The sequence below is a fragment of the Mobula birostris genome, chromosome 25 (genome assembly GCF_030028105.1).
Source record: "Mobula birostris isolate sMobBir1 chromosome 25, sMobBir1.hap1, whole genome shotgun sequence".
In the NCBI taxonomy this organism is placed as follows: domain Eukaryota; kingdom Metazoa; phylum Chordata; class Chondrichthyes; order Myliobatiformes; family Myliobatidae; genus Mobula; species Mobula birostris.
The window spans coordinates 56,092,910-56,109,107 of record NC_092394.1 but is presented as its reverse complement, the minus strand read 5'-3'; the positions used below and the strand labels follow the sequence as shown (position 1 = coordinate 56,109,107).

Below are 16,198 nucleotides of genomic sequence, written 5' to 3'. Positions count from 1 at the left end.
AATCTCATTACTATCTCTTCTTTCAGTTAGTCCTCACGAAGGGTCTCGGCCCGAAACGTCGACTGTATCTCTTCCTAGAGATGCTGCCTGGCCTGCTGCGTTCACCAGCAAGTTTTATGTGTGATGCTTGAATTTCCAGCGTCTGCAGATTTTCTCGTGTATCTGTTTAACATTCCACAGTGTACTCAGCCTGTATCTGTACCCCTAGCATCTATCTGTTTAACATTCCACAGGGTTCGATCACGTATAGTGCAAGTCCTGCTCCAAAAATGCATCTACTTCATAACTGGCATTGCACCTCATCGTCTGATTGTACTACACTTTCTTTCTACAACACTGTCTGGTGTTCTGTTATTGGTTTTCCCTTGTACTGTCTCAATGCACGGATGTGATGAAATAATCAGTATGAATAGCATGCAAAACAAAATTTTTCACTGTAAATTGGTACATGAGACAATAATAAACCAATTTAATGTAATTCCAGCTGGCAATCTTTAGTCCACTTTAAATCCAGTTGTAACCTTAAACAACCTCCTTCATTGTCAACGTTTTGGTGTTATAACAAATTTATTAATCATACCACGTACATTCCTATCAAAATCAATATATATGTCAAATAGCACCAATCCCTATGAAGGAGCATTGGCCATGGTCTCGCCGCCTGCTCCCAGCCGAATGGCCACGGCTACCCCCCCCCCCCACCGCTCTCTGACATTTCTCCCCGCCTGCTGCGAATCGACTGGAGCTGCAGCTTCTCTGTTCCTATTGGTCAACAATGATGACCATTCGTTGTCCTATTGGCTAGTCAGTGGGAGACGTGGCTCCACCTACGGGCAAGTTCCTGAAATGCAGCCGTGTGATTGGCAGCCGGGTGCAGCCTTCTCCTGTGATTGGAGGACGCTGCTGCCCGTTTGGCGGCGACGCTAGTCGAGTATGGGGCGATGGCGTACCGGAGCTTGCTGCAGGAGTATCGGCAGATTCCGGTGGTAACGCGAGCCTACACAACCGCCTGTGTGCTGACTACTGCGGCCGTGGTAAGGATGCGGGGCTTCACCGCGTGTGCGTTATCGGCTGGTCCGCTGGGTGCGGGAGAAGTCGCCCGGGTCCTACTTCCGGGACGCAGCGCGAACTTGAAGCAGGTTGGGCAACATCTGCGGAGAGAGGAAAGGTCGATATTCCTTGTCAGCAGAACTGTAGCCAGGACAACAACAGTGACGCTTACTGATAACTTGCTTTCCTGAAACAGCTTTGACAAGATTGACTTATCGCCTATGCTTTGGTTACTTAGGACATAGAATATAGAATATTACAGCACAGTACAGGCCCTTCGGCCCACAATATTGTGCCGACCCTCAAACCCTGCCTCCCATATAACCCCCCCACCTTAAATTCCTCCATATACCTGTCTAGTAGTCTCTTAAACTTCACTAGTGTATCTGCCTCCACCACTGACTCAGGCAGTGCATTCCACGCACCAACCACTCTCTGAGTAAAAAACCTTCCTCTAATATCCCCCTTGAACTTCCCACCCCTTACCTTAAAGCCATGTCCTCTTGTATTGAGCAGTGGTGCCCTGGGGAAGAGGCGCTGGCTATCCACTCTATCTATTCCTCTTATTATCTTGTACACTTCTATCCTGTCTCCTCTCAGCCTCCTTCTCTCCAAAGAGTAAAGTCCTAGCTCCCTTAATCTTTGATCATAATCCATACTCTCTAAACCAGGCAGCATCCTGGTAAATCTCCTCTGTACCCTTTCCAATGCTTCCACATCCTTCCTATAGTGAGGCAACCAGAACTGGACACAGTACTCTAAGTGTGGCCTAACCAGAGTTTTATAGAGCTGCATCATTACGTCACAACTCTTAAACTCTGTCCCTCAACTTATGAAAGCTAACACCCCATAAGCTTTCTTAACTACCCCATCCACCTGTGAGACAACTTTCAGGGATCTGTGGACATGTACCCCGAGATCCCTCTGCTCCTCCACACTACTAAGTATCCTGCCATTTATTTTGTACTCTGCCTTGGAGTTTGTCCTTCCAAAGTGTACCACCTCACACTTCTCCAGGTTGAACTCCATCTGCCACTTCTCAGCCCACTTCTGCATCCTAGCAATGTCTCTCTGCAATCTTTGACAATCCTCTACACACTCTACAACACCACCAACCTTTGTGTCGTTTGCAAACTTGCCAATCCACCCTTCTACCCCCACATCCAGGTCGTTAATAAAAATCACGAAACGTAGAGGTCCCAGAACAGATCCTTGTGGGACACCACTAGTCACAATCCTCCAATCTGAATGTACTCCCTCCACCACCACCCTCTGCCTTCTGCAGGCAAGCCAATTCTGAATCCACCTGGCCAAACTTCCCTGGATCCCATGCCTTCTGACTTTCTGAATAGGCCTACCGTATGGAACCTTGTCAAATGCCTTACTAAAATCCATATAGATCACATCCACTGCACTGCCCTCATCAATATGCCTGGTCACCTCCTCAAAGAACTCTATCAGGCTCGTTAGACACGATCGGCCCTTAACAAAGCCATGCTGACTGTCCCTGCTCAGACCATGATTCTCTAAATGCCCAGAGATCCTATCTCTAAGAATCTTTCCCAACAGCTTTCCCACCACAGACGTAAGGCTCATTGGTCTATAATTACCTGGACTATCCCTACTACCTTTTTTGAACAAGGGGACAACATTCGTCTTCCTCCAGTCCTCCGGTACCATTCCCGTGGACAATGAGGACATAAAGATCCTAGCCAGAGGCTCAGCAATCTCTTCCCTCGCCTCGTGGAGCAGCCTGGGGAATATTCCGTCAGGCCCCGGGGACTTATCCGTCCGAATATATTTTAACAACTCTAACACCTCCTCTCCCCTAATATCAACATGCTCCAGATCATCAACCTCACTCATATCGTCCTCACCATAATCAAGTTCCCTCTCATTGGTGAATACCGAAGAGAAGTATTCATTGAGGACCTCGCTCACTTCCACAGCCTCCAGGCACATCTTCTTTATCTCTAATGGGTCCTACCTTCACTCCTGTCATCCTTTTTTTCTTCAAATAATTGAAGAATGCCTTGGGGTTTTCCTTTACCCTACTCGCCAAGGCCTTATGCCCCCTTCTTGCTCTTCTCAGCCCCTTCTTAAGCTCCTGTCTTGCTTCCCTATATCCCTCAATAGACCCATCTGATCCTTGCTTCCTAAACCTCACGTATGCTGCCTTCTTCCTCCTGACTAGATTTTCCACCTCACTTGTCACCCATGGTTCCTTCACTGTACCATTCTTTATCTTCCTCACCGGGACAAATTTATCCCTAACATCCCGCAAGAGATCTCTAAACATCGACCACATGTCCATAGTACATTTCCCTGCAAAAACATCATCCCAATTCACACCCGCAAATTCTAGCCTTATAGCCTCATAATTTTCCCTTCCCCAATTAAAAATTTTCCTGTCCTCTCTGATTCTGTCCTTTTCCATGATAATGCTAAAGGCCAGGAGCGGTGGCCACTGTCCCCCAGATGCTCACCCACTGAGAGATCTGTGACCTGACCCGGTTCATTACCTAGTACGAGATCTAGTTTGGCATTCCCCCTAGTCGGTCTGTCCACATACTGTGACAGGAATCCATCCTGGACACACTTAACAAACTCTGCCCCATCTAAACCCTTGGAACTAATCAGGTGCCAATCAATATTAAGGAAGTTAAAGTCACCCATGATAACAACCCTGTTATTTTTGCATCTTTCCCGAATCTGCCTCCCAATCTGTTCCTCTGTATCTCTGCTGCTAGCAAGGGGCCTACAGAATACCCCCAATAGAGTAACTGCTCCCTTCCTGTTCCTGACTTCCACCCATACTGACTCAAAAGAGGATCCTGCTACATTACCCACACTTTCTGTAGCTGTAATAGTATCCCTGAGCAGTAATGCCACCCCTCCTCCCCTTTTTCCACCCTCTCTATCCCTTTTAAAGCACTGAAATCCAGGAATATTGAGAATCCATTCCTGCCCTGGTGCCAGCCAAGTCTCTGTAATGGCCACTACATCCTAATTCCATGTATGTATCCAAGCTCTCAGTTCATCACCTTTGTTCCTGATGCTTCTTGCATTGAGGTACACACATTTCAGTCCTTCTACCTTACTGTCTTTACACTGTTTATTCTGCTTCTCTTTCCTCAAAGCCTCTCTGTATGTTAGATCTGGCTTTACTCCATGCACTTCTTTCACTGCTCTATCGCTTTGGGTCCCATCCCCCTCGCAAATTAGTTTAAACCCTTCCAAACCATGCCAGCAAACCTACCTGCAAGGATATTGCTCCCCCTTGGGTTCTGGTGCAACCCATCCAATCTGTACAGGTCCCACCTTCCCCAGAAGAGATCCCAATGATCCAAAAATCTAAAACCCTGCTCCTTGCACCAACTCCTCAGCCACGCATTCAACTGCCATCTCCTCCAATTCTTACCATCACTGTCACGTAGCACTGGCAGCAATCCTGAGAACGCCACCCTTGAGATCCTGTTCTTCAGCCTTCTGCCTAGTTCCCAAAACTCTCACTTCAGGACCTCATCCCTCTTCCTGCCTATGTCATTGGTGCCTACATGTATCACGACTTCTGGTTGCTTTCCCTCTCGTACCAGGATGTCGTGCACCTGGTCAGAGACATCCCGGACCCTGGCACCCGGGAGGCAACAAACCATGCGGGTGTCCTTCTCACATCCACAAAATCTCCTGTCTGCTCCCCTGACTATAGAGTCTCCAATGACGACAGCTCTCCTCTTCTCCGTCCCACCCTTCTGCACCACCGGGTCAGACTCAGTGCCGGAGGCCCTGCCACCGTGGCTCACACCTGGTCGGTCTTCCCCGCCAACAGTATCCAGGATGGTAAACTTATTATTCAGTATTATTATTATTATTACTTAACATGTTCCTCAAGGTGTTTTCTTAAATGTAATGATGATATCTGAACACACTGCTTCGTCTGATTTCTCTGTATAAAGTAAAATCTTACCTTAGACCCCCTTTTAAAATTCCTTCTCACTGTAATTCTGTCTTTTTTTGATACGGGGATTTCTGGCTATCCTGTCTACGCCCCTCATAATTTTCAGGTCACCCTTTTGTTGTATATTTAAAGTGAGTAGCTTCAAGTTCCTGTGTGTCAAGATCTCTGAGGATCTAACCTGCTCCCAACATATCGATGCAGCTGTAAAGAAGGCAAGACAGCAGTTATACTTAATTTGGCATGTCAACAAATACACTCAAAAACTCCTATAATTGTACAGTGGAGAGCATTTTGACAGGCTGCATCACTGTCTGGTATGGAGGGGCTACTACACAGGACCAAAAGAAGCTGCAGAAGGTTGTAAATGTAGTCGGCTTCATTTTGGGTACTAGCCTACAAAGTACCCAGGACATTTTCAGGGAGCGGTGTCTCAGAAAGGCAGCATCCATTATTCAGGAGCTGGCTGGCTGGCTGCCTGGCTGAACAAGTTTTGTTACCTTTGTTGCAGGGACTCACATTAGATCAGTGCAGATTTAAAGGCAAAACTTGCAGAAAATGCAACAAAACAGGGCACATACAAAGAGCATGTCAGGCAGACAAAAATAAACGGACTGCACAGGGAAGAGAAAAAGATTTTAAAAAATCGAGTTGCAGTTTCAAAAAGAACACTAATCTTCATGCTGTTGATGAAAAATTGGATAATGATGAGAGTGATACAGGACTGGGTAGCTTTGAGGATTACAGTGTGAAAACTAACAAGAGACACGCTTACACCAGAAGTGAATGGCAGATTAATTAAAATGGAAATATTTTCCTCGCATGAATATAGTGATAAGTCAATTACTGTGTAAGTCAGTTAAGTCAATAGCATCATAACATTTTAAGTAACACTTGGATATTAAACACACAGCACATATTTTCCCCGTATGAACATATAAAATCATTGCAACACACCAATATCGCTGAATCAGTGGGAGCCCTGGGCTTGTTTCCCTGCAACAACACGGACCCACCAAGGGGTGATGGGAGACAGCGATACTCGAAGGGGATTCCTTATGTCCAGTCTATTCCTCAATTTAGTTTTCGTTGCATTCATTGCAGAAAACTCCGCTTCGCAGAGATATGTTGGAAATGGAAGCAACGTTTTCAGTGCTTTCGTGGCTATCTCGGGATATTTAGCCTTGACTTTGATCCAGAATGCCGGCAGAGATGTTATGTCAAACATACTTTTCAGCCCGCCGTCATTTGCAAGCTCGAGGAGTTGATCTTCTTCCCGCGCTAACACGGATGACGCGCGGGTAATGACCTCGCGTGCATTCAAGCTCAACAGTGCGTGACAGTGAATGAGGAAAGGTGCAGCAGACTCATATCGCCAAATCATATCGTTTCCTCGCGGCCTGGTGGCACGTGCTTTGTGGCCCGGTGGTTGGGGGCCACTGGCTTCGTGGAAAGGTTTGTCTAGGATTGTCTAAAGAATGAACTTCAAGCAATTAAACCTGAGATTGTTTCATAGCCATAAGTCTATAAGTCTCACCTGCCAAGCAGAATGACCCCCACCCCGCTCCCCACCATCAGGAAAGAAGTTGTCCCACAAGAGTAAGAAATCCTCCATGGCGATTAAATCTTTAGGCCTGAATGGGACAATTTGAAATTTTACTATGCTGTGAATGTCTATATAGTAGTTGTATTATAGTAGTTGCATAGACACCTGAAGAGTAGACTATCTGTTGGATGGAAGTGACCAACAACTCTGATAGAGGCAGGTGCCAAGTTTTTAAGCTCACCAGTGGGATGTGGTGCTTTAGCACTGCGGGCCCACCACCTCGAGGGAGTCTTGATCATAAGCGGGCCGAAACTCCTGAAGACAGGTGGCAGATCAGCTGATGATCCCACTGGTGATAGCACAGGACAGTTAACATCTTAGTCCATGTGTATTTTGTAACTCTAGTGAACTGTATATACCTATATGTAAATAAGTTGAGATGCATTCTGTATTGAGTTGGAGTTTGTAGCTAAGCAGAGAGACTGCACGGTAGCATGGTGGTTAGCTGAACACTTTACAGTACTAGCAACCTGAGTTCAATTCCTGCCATTGCCTATAAGGAGTTTGTACGTTTCCCCTGTGACCATGTGGGTTTCCTCTGGGTACTCATTTTCCTCCCACTGTCCAAAGATCTATCAGTTGGTAGGTTCGTTGAATATTGTAAATTGTCCTGTGATTAAGCTAGGATTAAATTGGAGGATTACAAAGTGGTGTGACTTGAAGGCCCTATTCCACTGTGTATCTCATTAAAATTACAAATATATAGTTAATATTTCAATAATATTGTAACTATATAGTTTGATTTAGCATTCATTATTTGTTTACATAATTTATTAAGGGTTATATGTGAAAGTAAGTAAATGGCATACTCATGATGCCACCATGTCATACGTGAACACCACTAAAGTAATATGACGTACACACGTGATCCTCTGCTTCTGTGTTTTCAGTTTGATTAATTTTGGAGTTAGAAACATAACTCTTTTGGCCGCCTTCACTCCAGGTAATCCAAATCTAGCCTATCAAATTTTTCCCGGTAAATGATGTTCCCCCCCCCCCAATCCAGGAAACATCTTGGTGAATATCCTCTGGCATTTATCCAATGCCTTCCATTACTCCTTACACCGTTACATTGTGGCAAGCAAACAGCTATATAGATATATATCATAGATATATAACAGCCAGATCGTCAGGAGCAGAATTAGGCCATTTGGCCCGTCGAGTCTGCTCAAGAACCTATTGATCTCTGCCTTAAATACACCCAACGACCTGGCCTCCACAGCTGCCTGTGGCAACAAATTCCACAAATTCACCACCCTCTGACTAAAGAAATTTCTCCACATCTCTGTTATAAATGAATACCCTTCTGTTCTGAGGCTGTGCCCTCTTGTCCTAGACTCCCCCATCATGGGAAATATCCTTTCCACATCAACGCTGTCTAGGCCTTCCAACATTCAAAGGTTTCAATGACAGCCCCCTTCATCCTTCTAAATTCCAGCGAGTACAAACCCAGGGCTATCAAATGTTCCTCCTGTGATAACCCTTTCATTCCTGGAATCATCCTTGTGAACCTTCTCTGAAGTCTCTCCAATGCCAGCATATCTTTTCTTGTATGAGGAGCCCAAAACAGTTCACAATACTCAAGGTGAGGCCTCACCAGTGCCTTATAAAGCCTCCGCATCACATCCTGCTCTTGTATTCAAGACTTCTTGAAATGAATGCTAACATTGCATTTGCCTTCCTCACCACTGACTCTACCTGCAAGTTAACCTTTTGAACAAGGACTCCCCTGTGTCTGGTTTTTGGATTTCCTCCCCGTTTAGAAAACAGTTTGCACATTTATTTCTACTACCAAAGAGCATGACCATGCATTTTCCAACATTGTATTTCAATTGCCATTTATTGCCCATTCTCCTAAGTCCCTGCAGCCTACCTGTTTCCTCAAAACTACCTGCCTCTCCACCAATCTTGATATCATCTGCAAACTTGGCAACAAAGCCATCTATTCCATGAACTAAATCATTGATGTACAACATAAGAAGAAGCAGTCCCAACACTGACCCCTGTGGAGCATCACTAGTCACTGGCAGCCAACCAGACACAAATTCTTTTATTCCCACTCGCTGCCTCCTACCAATCAGCTAATTCTCTAAAACTATGTCAGTAACTTCCCTGTCATACCATGGGCTCTTAACTTGGTAAACAGTGTCATGTGTGGCACCTTGTCAAAGGCCTTCTGAAAGTCCAAATATACTGCATCCCATTTATCCATCCTACTTGTACTCTCCTCAAAGAATTTCAACAGTTTCGTCAGGCAAGATTTTCCATTAAGGAAACTATGCTGACTTTGTACTATCTTGTCCTGTGTCACTAAGTACTCCTTAACCTCATCCTTAACAATTGACTCTTAACATCTTCCCAACCACTGAGGTCAGGCCAACTGGTCTATAATTTCCTTTCTGCTGCCTTCCTCCTTTCTGAAAGAGTGCAGTTTTCCAGTCCTCTGACACCATGCCAGAGTCCAATAGTTTTTGAAAGATCATTGCTAATGCCTCCATAATCTCTGCTGCTACCTCTTTCAGAACCCGAAGGTGTAGTTCATCTGGTCTGGGTGACTTGCATACCCTTGGGTCTTTTAGCTTTTTGAGCACTTTCTCCCTTGTTATAGTAACTGGATTTGCTTCTCTTGCTTCACTCCCTACAACATCTGGCACACTGATTATTTCTCCGGCCTTATTTTCTAGCAGTCCTATATCCACTCTCATCTCTCTTTTATTTTGAATTGGATTGACTTTATTTCTTACATTCTTCAAATATGTGAGGAATAAAAATCTTTACGTCGTTGTGGTTGGGGTGTTTGGGATCCCCAGTGATCCTCTGGGCCCTTTTTACGCAGCTGATGCTGTAGATGACCTGAATAATGGGAAGTTCACATCCACAGATGCGCTGGACTGTCTGCCCCACTCTCTGCACAGTCTCACCAGGTACAGTTCTCAGACTAGGCAGTGATGCAGCCAGTCAGGATGCTCTCAGTTCATAGTCAGAGTCATAGTCATACTTTATTGATCCCGGGGGGAAATTGGTTTTCGTTACAGTTGCACCATAAATAATAAATAGTAATAGAACCATAAATAGTTAAATAGTAATATGTAAATTATGCCAGTAAATTATGAAATAAGTCCAGGACCAGCCTATTGGCTCAGGGTGTCTGACCCTCCAAGGGAGGAGTTGTAAAGTTTGATGGCTACAGGCAGGAATGACTTCCTATGACGCTCTGTGCTGCATCTCGGTGGAATGAGTCTCTGGCTGAATGTACTCCTGTGATCACCCAGTACATTATGTAGTGGATGGGAGACATTGTCCAAGATAGCATGCAACTTAGACAGCATCCTCTTTTCAGACACCACCGTGAGAGAATCCAGTTCCATCCCCACAAGATCACTGGCCTTATTAATAAGTTTGTTGATTCTGTTGGTGTCTGCTACCCTCAGCCTGCTGCCCCAGCACACAACAGCAAACATGATAGCACTGGCCACCACTCGTAGAACATCCTCAGCATCGTCTGGCAGATGTTAAAGGAGCTCAGTCTCCTCAGGAAATAGAAATGGCTCTGACCCTTCTTGTAGACAGCCTCAGTGTTCTTTGACCAGTGCAGTTTATTGTCAATTTGTATCCCCAGGTATTTGTAATCCTCCACCATGTCCACACTGACCCCCGGATGGAAACGGGTCACCGGTACCTTAGCTCTCCTCAGGTCTACCACCAGTTCCTTAGTCTTTTTCACATTAAGCTGCAGATAATTCTGCTCACACCATGTGACAAAGTTTCCTACAGTAGCCCTGTACTCAACCTCATCTCCCTTCCTGATGCATCCAACTGTGGCAGAGTCATCTGAAAACTTCTGAAGATGACAAGACTCTGTGCGGTAGTTGAAGTCCAAGGTGTAAGTGGTGAAGAGAAAGGGAGACAAGTCAGTCCCCCGTGGAGCCCCAGTGCTGCTGATCACTCTGTCGGACACACAGTGTTGCAAGCACACGTACTGTGGTCTGCCAGTCAGGTAATTGTGCCCCTGTAGAAAATCCTCAGGATTTGGGGGCCCATACCAAACTCCTTCAACCGTCTGAGGTGAAAGAGGCCTTTTTCTCACTACACAGCCAGTATGTATAGACCAAGTGAGTTCCTCGATGATGTGTATACCGAGGAACTGAAAGCCGTTCACCCTCTCAACCCCGGATCCATCGATGTCAATAGGGGTGAGCCTGTCTCCATTCTTTCTGTAGTCCACAACCAGCTCCTTTGTTTTTGCGACATTTGAAGGAGAGGTTGTTTTCTTGACAGCACGGTATCAGGGTGATGACTTCTCCGAATGCTGCCTTGTTATTATTTGAGATTAGGCCAATCAATGTAGTATCATCTGCAAATTTAATTAGAAGATTGGAGCTGTGGGTGGTGACACAGTCATGGGTGTACAGAGAGTACAGGAGGGGGCTTAGGACACAGCCCTGGAGGGCTTCTGTGTTGAGGGGCAGAGGTGAGGGAGCCCACTCTTATCACCTGCTGGCGATCTGACAGGAAGTCCAGGATCCAGCTGCACAAAGCAGGGTGAAGGCCGAGGTCTTTGAGCTGCTTGTCAAGCCTGGAAGGAATTATGGTGTTGAATGAATTGTAGTCCAAGAACAGCATTCTCACATACATGTGTGTAAAGACAATGTGTAGATCTGTGGCAATTGCGTCATCTGTCGATCAGTTGTGCTGGTAGGTGAATTGTGGCGGGGGGCGTGGGGGGTGCCAGTGTGGATGGTAGAATGCTGCAGATGTAGTCCTGACCAGCCTCTCAAAGCATTAGTTATTATTGAGGTGACCCCAGTTGTTCAGACATGTTACCTCAGTCTTTTGAGGTACAGGGACAATGGTGGATGTTTTGAAGCAGGAGGGCACTCTACATTGGGAGAGGGAGAGATTAAAACTGTCTGCAAGCACACCAAGTTGTGCTGCGCATATCCTGAGTACCCTGCTGGGTTGCTGTCCATTCCCCATCCTTGCGACTGTCTACTCGTTGGAAATAGCTGTGTACTTCAGCCTCAGGGGTGACCAAGGCGCTGGTCGTATCAGCGGTTCTCCTCGGGCTCATCAAACAAAACATAAAAAAAAGATTTGGCTCGTGGGGGAGAGGCAGTGATATTTTTACATACTTGAAAAAGCTTTTATAATCTACTTTGATATTGTTTGCTAGCTTACTGTCATATTTCATCTTCTCCTTTCAAATGATTCTTTTAGTTGCTCTCTGTAGGTTTTTAAAAGCTTCCCACTCCTCTATCTTCGCACTGATTTTTTGCTTTGTTGTATGCTCTCTCTTTTGTTTTTGTGGGCATGTGGCCAAGTGGTTAAGGCATTGGACTAGCTACCTGAAGGTCGTGAGTTCGAGCCCCAGCCGAGGGAACGTGTTGTGTCCTTGAGCAAGGCACTTAATCACACATTGCTCTGTGACAACACTGATGCCAAGCTGTATGGGTCCTAATGCCCTTCCCTTGGACAACATCGGTGTCGTGGAGAGGGGAGACTTGCAGCATGGGCAACTGCTGGTCTTCCATACAACCTTGCCCAGGCCTACGCCCTGGAGAGTGAAGACTTTCCAGGTGCAGATCCATGGTCTCGCAAGACTAACGGATGCCTTTTGTTTTTAGATTCGCTTTGGCTTCCCTTGTCAGCCATGGTTATACTATTTTGCCATTTGAGTATTTCTTTGTTTTTGGAATACATCTGTCCTGCTCCTTCCTCATTTTTCCCAGAACTCGTGCTATTGATGCTCTGCTGTCAACCCTGTCAGCAGCTCCTTCCAATTTACTTTGGCCAACACTTCTCCCACACCACTCTAATTTCCTTTACTCCACTGAAATACTACTACATTGGACTTTACCTTCTCCCTATCAAATTTCAAGTTGAACCCAATCATGTTGTGATCATTGGCTCCCAAGGGTTCTTTTACCTTAAACTCCCTAATCACCTCCGGTTCATTACATAACACCCAATCCAGTATAGCTGATCCCCTAGTAAACTCAACGACAAACTGCTCTAAAAAGCCATCTTGTAGGCATTCAACAAACTTAATCTCTTTGGATCCATTACCAACCTAATTTTCCCAATCGGTGGGCATGTTAAAATCTCCCATGACTATCATATCATTGCTCTTTTGATACGCCTTTTCTATTTCATAGAACATAGAATAGTACAGCACAGTACAGGCCCTTCGGCCCACAATGTTGTGCCGACCCTCAAACCCTGCCTCCCATATAAGCCTCCACCTTAGATTCCTCCATATACCTGTCTAGTAGTCTCTTAAACTTCACGAGTGTATCTGCCTGCACCACTGATTCAGGCAGTGCATTCCACGCACCAACCACTCTCTGAGTAAAAAACCTTCCTCTAATATCCCCCTTGAACTTCCCACCCCTTACCTTAAAGCCATGTCCTCTTGTATTGAGCAGTGGTGCCCTGGGGAAGAGGCGCTGGCTATCCACTCTATCTATTCCTCTTATTATCTTGTACACCTCTATCATGTCTCCTCTCATCCTCCTTCTCTCCAAAGAGTAAAGCCCTAGCTCCCTTAATCTCTGATCATAATGCATACTTTCTAAAGCAGGCAGCATCCTGGTAAATCTCCTCTGTACCCTTTCCAATGCTTCCACATCCTTCCTATAGTGAGGTGATCAGAACTGGACACAATACTCCAAGTGTGGCCTAACCAGAGTTTTATAGAGCTGCATCATTACATCGCGACTCTTAAAGTCTATCCCTCGACTTATGAAAGCTAACACTCCATAAGCTTTCTTAACTACCCTATCCACCTGTGAGGCAACTTTCAGGGATCTGTGGACATGTACTCCCCAGATCCCTCTGCTCCTCCACACTACCAAGTATCCTGCCATTTACTTTGTACTCTGTCTTGGAGTTTGTCCTTCCAAAGTGTACCACCTCACACTTCTCTGGGTTGAACTCCATCTGCCACTTCTCAGCCCACTTCTGCATCCTATCATTGTCTCTCTGCAATCTTTGACAATCCTGTTGTGATCTGTGCTCCGCATCCCAGCTACTGTTGGGAGGACTGTATATAACTGCCAGCAAGGTCCTTTTACCTTTGCAGTTTCTTACCTCAACCCACAAAGGTTCAATATCTTCAGATCCTATATATGTATGTATTTATACAGTGGCATGCAAAAATCTGGGCACCCCTGGTCAAAATCTCTGTTACTGTGAATAGCTAAGCGAGTAAAAGATGAACTGATTTCCAAAAGGCATAAAGTTAAAGATGACACATTTTTTTAATATTTTAAGCAAGATTAATTTTTTATTTCTATCTTTTACGGTTTCAAAATAACAAAAAAGAAAAAGGGCCTGAAGCAAAAGTTTGGGCACCCTGCATGGTCAGTACTTAGTAACACCCCCTTTGGCAAGTATCACAGCTTGTAAACGCTTTCTGTAGCCAGCTAAGAGTCTTTCAATTCTTGTTTGGGGGATTTTTGCCCATTCTTCCTTGCAAATGGCTTCTAGTTCTGTGAGATTCTTGGACCGTCTTGCATGCACTGCTCTTTTGAGGTCTTTCCACAGATTTTCGATGACATTTGGGTCGAGGGACTGTGAGGGCCATGGCAAAACCTTCAGCTTGCGCCCCTTGAGGTAGTCCATTGTGAATTTTGACGTGTGTTTAGGATCATTATCCTGTTGTAGAAACCATCCTCTTTTCATCTTCAGCTTTTTTACAGACGGTGTGATGTTTGCTTCCAGAATTTGCTGGTATTTAATTGAATTCATTCTTCCCTCTACCAGTGAAATGCTCCCCGTGCCACTGGCTGCAACACAAGCCCAAAGCATGATCGATCCACCCCTGTGCTTAACAGTTGGAGAGGTGTTCTTTTCATGAAATTCTGCACCCTTTTTTCTCTAAACATACCTTTGCTCACTGCGGCCAAGAAGTTCCATTTTAACTTCATCAGTCCACAAGACTTGTTTTCAAAATGCATCAGGCTTGTTTAGATGTTTCTTTGCAAACTTCTGATGTTGATTTTTGTGGTGAGGATGCAGGAAAGGTTTTCTTCTGATGACTCTTCCATGAAGGTCATATTTGTGCAGGTGTCGCTGCACAGTAGAGCAGTGCACCACCACTCCAGAGTCTGCTAAACCTTCCTGAAGGTCTTTTGCAGTCAAAAGGGACTTTTGATAAGCCTTTCTAGCAATCCTACGAGCAGTTCTCTCAGAAAGTTTTCTTGGTCTTCCAGACCTCAACTTGACCTTCACTATTCCTGTTCACTGCCATTTCTTAATTACATTACGAATTGAGCAAACGGCTACCTGAAAATGCTTTGCTATCTTCTTATAGCCTTCTCCTGCTTTGTGGGCATCGTTTATTTTAATTTTCAGAGTGCTAGGCAGCTGCTTGGAGGAGCCCATGGCTGCTGGTTGTTGGGACAAGGTTTGAGGAGTCAGGGTATTTCTAAAGCTTTGAAATTTGCATCACCTGGCCTTTCTTAATGATGATTGTGAACAAGCCACAGCCCTAAAAAGCTAATTAAGGTCTGAGACCTTGGTAAAAGTTATCTGAGAGCTCAAATCTCTTGGGGTGTCCAAACTTTTGCATGGTGCTGCTTTCTGTTTTTTCACTCTAAAATTGTACAAAACAAAAATAAAACTTAATCTTGCTTAAAATGTTCAAAAGAATGTTTCATCTTTAATTTTATGACTTTTGGAGATCAGTTCATCTTCTACTCAACTATTCACAGTAACAGAAATTTTGACCAGGGGTGCCCAAACTTTTGCATGCCACTGTATGTATGTGGGTGTGTATGTATATGTATGTATATATATTTGTACAGTGCCTATAAAAAGTATTCACTCCTCTCCCTTGAAAGTTTATGTTTTATTGTTTTACATTGAATCACTGGATTTAATTTGGCTTTTTTGACAGTGATCTACAGAAAAAGACTGCTTTGTGTCAAAGTGAAAACAGATCTGTACAAAATGATCTAAATTAATTACAAATATAAAAGACAAAATAATTGCATGGGTATTCAATCCCCTTTAATATGAGACGCTAAATCATCACTGGTACAGCCAACTGGTTCTAGCAGTCACATATTTAGTTAAAAGGAGATCTGTTTTTGGAAACTTGTATGCAGTCAAAGAGTTTCAATTGATAGTAGTAACAATACACCTGTATCTGCAAGGTCTAACTGCTGCTGAGTCAGTATCCTGGCAAAAACTACACCATGAAGACAAAAGAACAGTTCAAGCAACCCCACGAGAAGGTTATTGAAAAGCACAAGTCAGGAGATGGATACAAGAACATTTCCATGATGGATACAAGAAAACTTGAATATCCCCTGGAATACAGTTAAGTCAATTGTCAAGAAATCAAAAGAATTATGGCACAGTTGTAAATCTGCCTAGAGCAGGCCATCTTTAAAAACTGAGCGACTGTACAAGAAGGGGACTAGTGAGGGAGGGCACAAGAGACCTGTGATGACTCTGGAGGAGTGACAAGCTTCAGTAGCTGAGATGGGAGAGACTGTGCATACAACAGCTGTTGCCCGGGTGCTTCACCAGTTGCAGCTTTATGGGAGAGTGGCAAAGAGAAAGCTGCTATTGGGAAAAAA

The 16,198-nt window shown here is 44.7% G+C and overlaps 1 protein-coding gene across 9 annotated transcripts in view; it reads left to right on the top strand.

Moving 5' to 3' along the window:
• Window positions 1–876: 876 nt before the first annotated feature.
• Window positions 877–16,198, top strand: part of LOC140187762 (derlin-2-like) — a 101,967-nt gene continuing 86,645 nt past the window's right edge. For 5 of the 9 annotated variants that reach the window (XM_072243451.1, XM_072243449.1, XM_072243452.1 and 2 more), the window contains exon 1: window positions 877–1,034. In XM_072243451.1, coding sequence (XP_072099552.1) covers window positions 942–1,034 — 93 coding nt within the window. In that variant the 5' untranslated portion in view covers window positions 877–941. The remainder of the gene's footprint in view (window positions 1,035–16,198) is intronic. The other 4 variants (XM_072243456.1, XM_072243447.1, XM_072243454.1 and 1 more) reach the window with 3 other exon arrangements.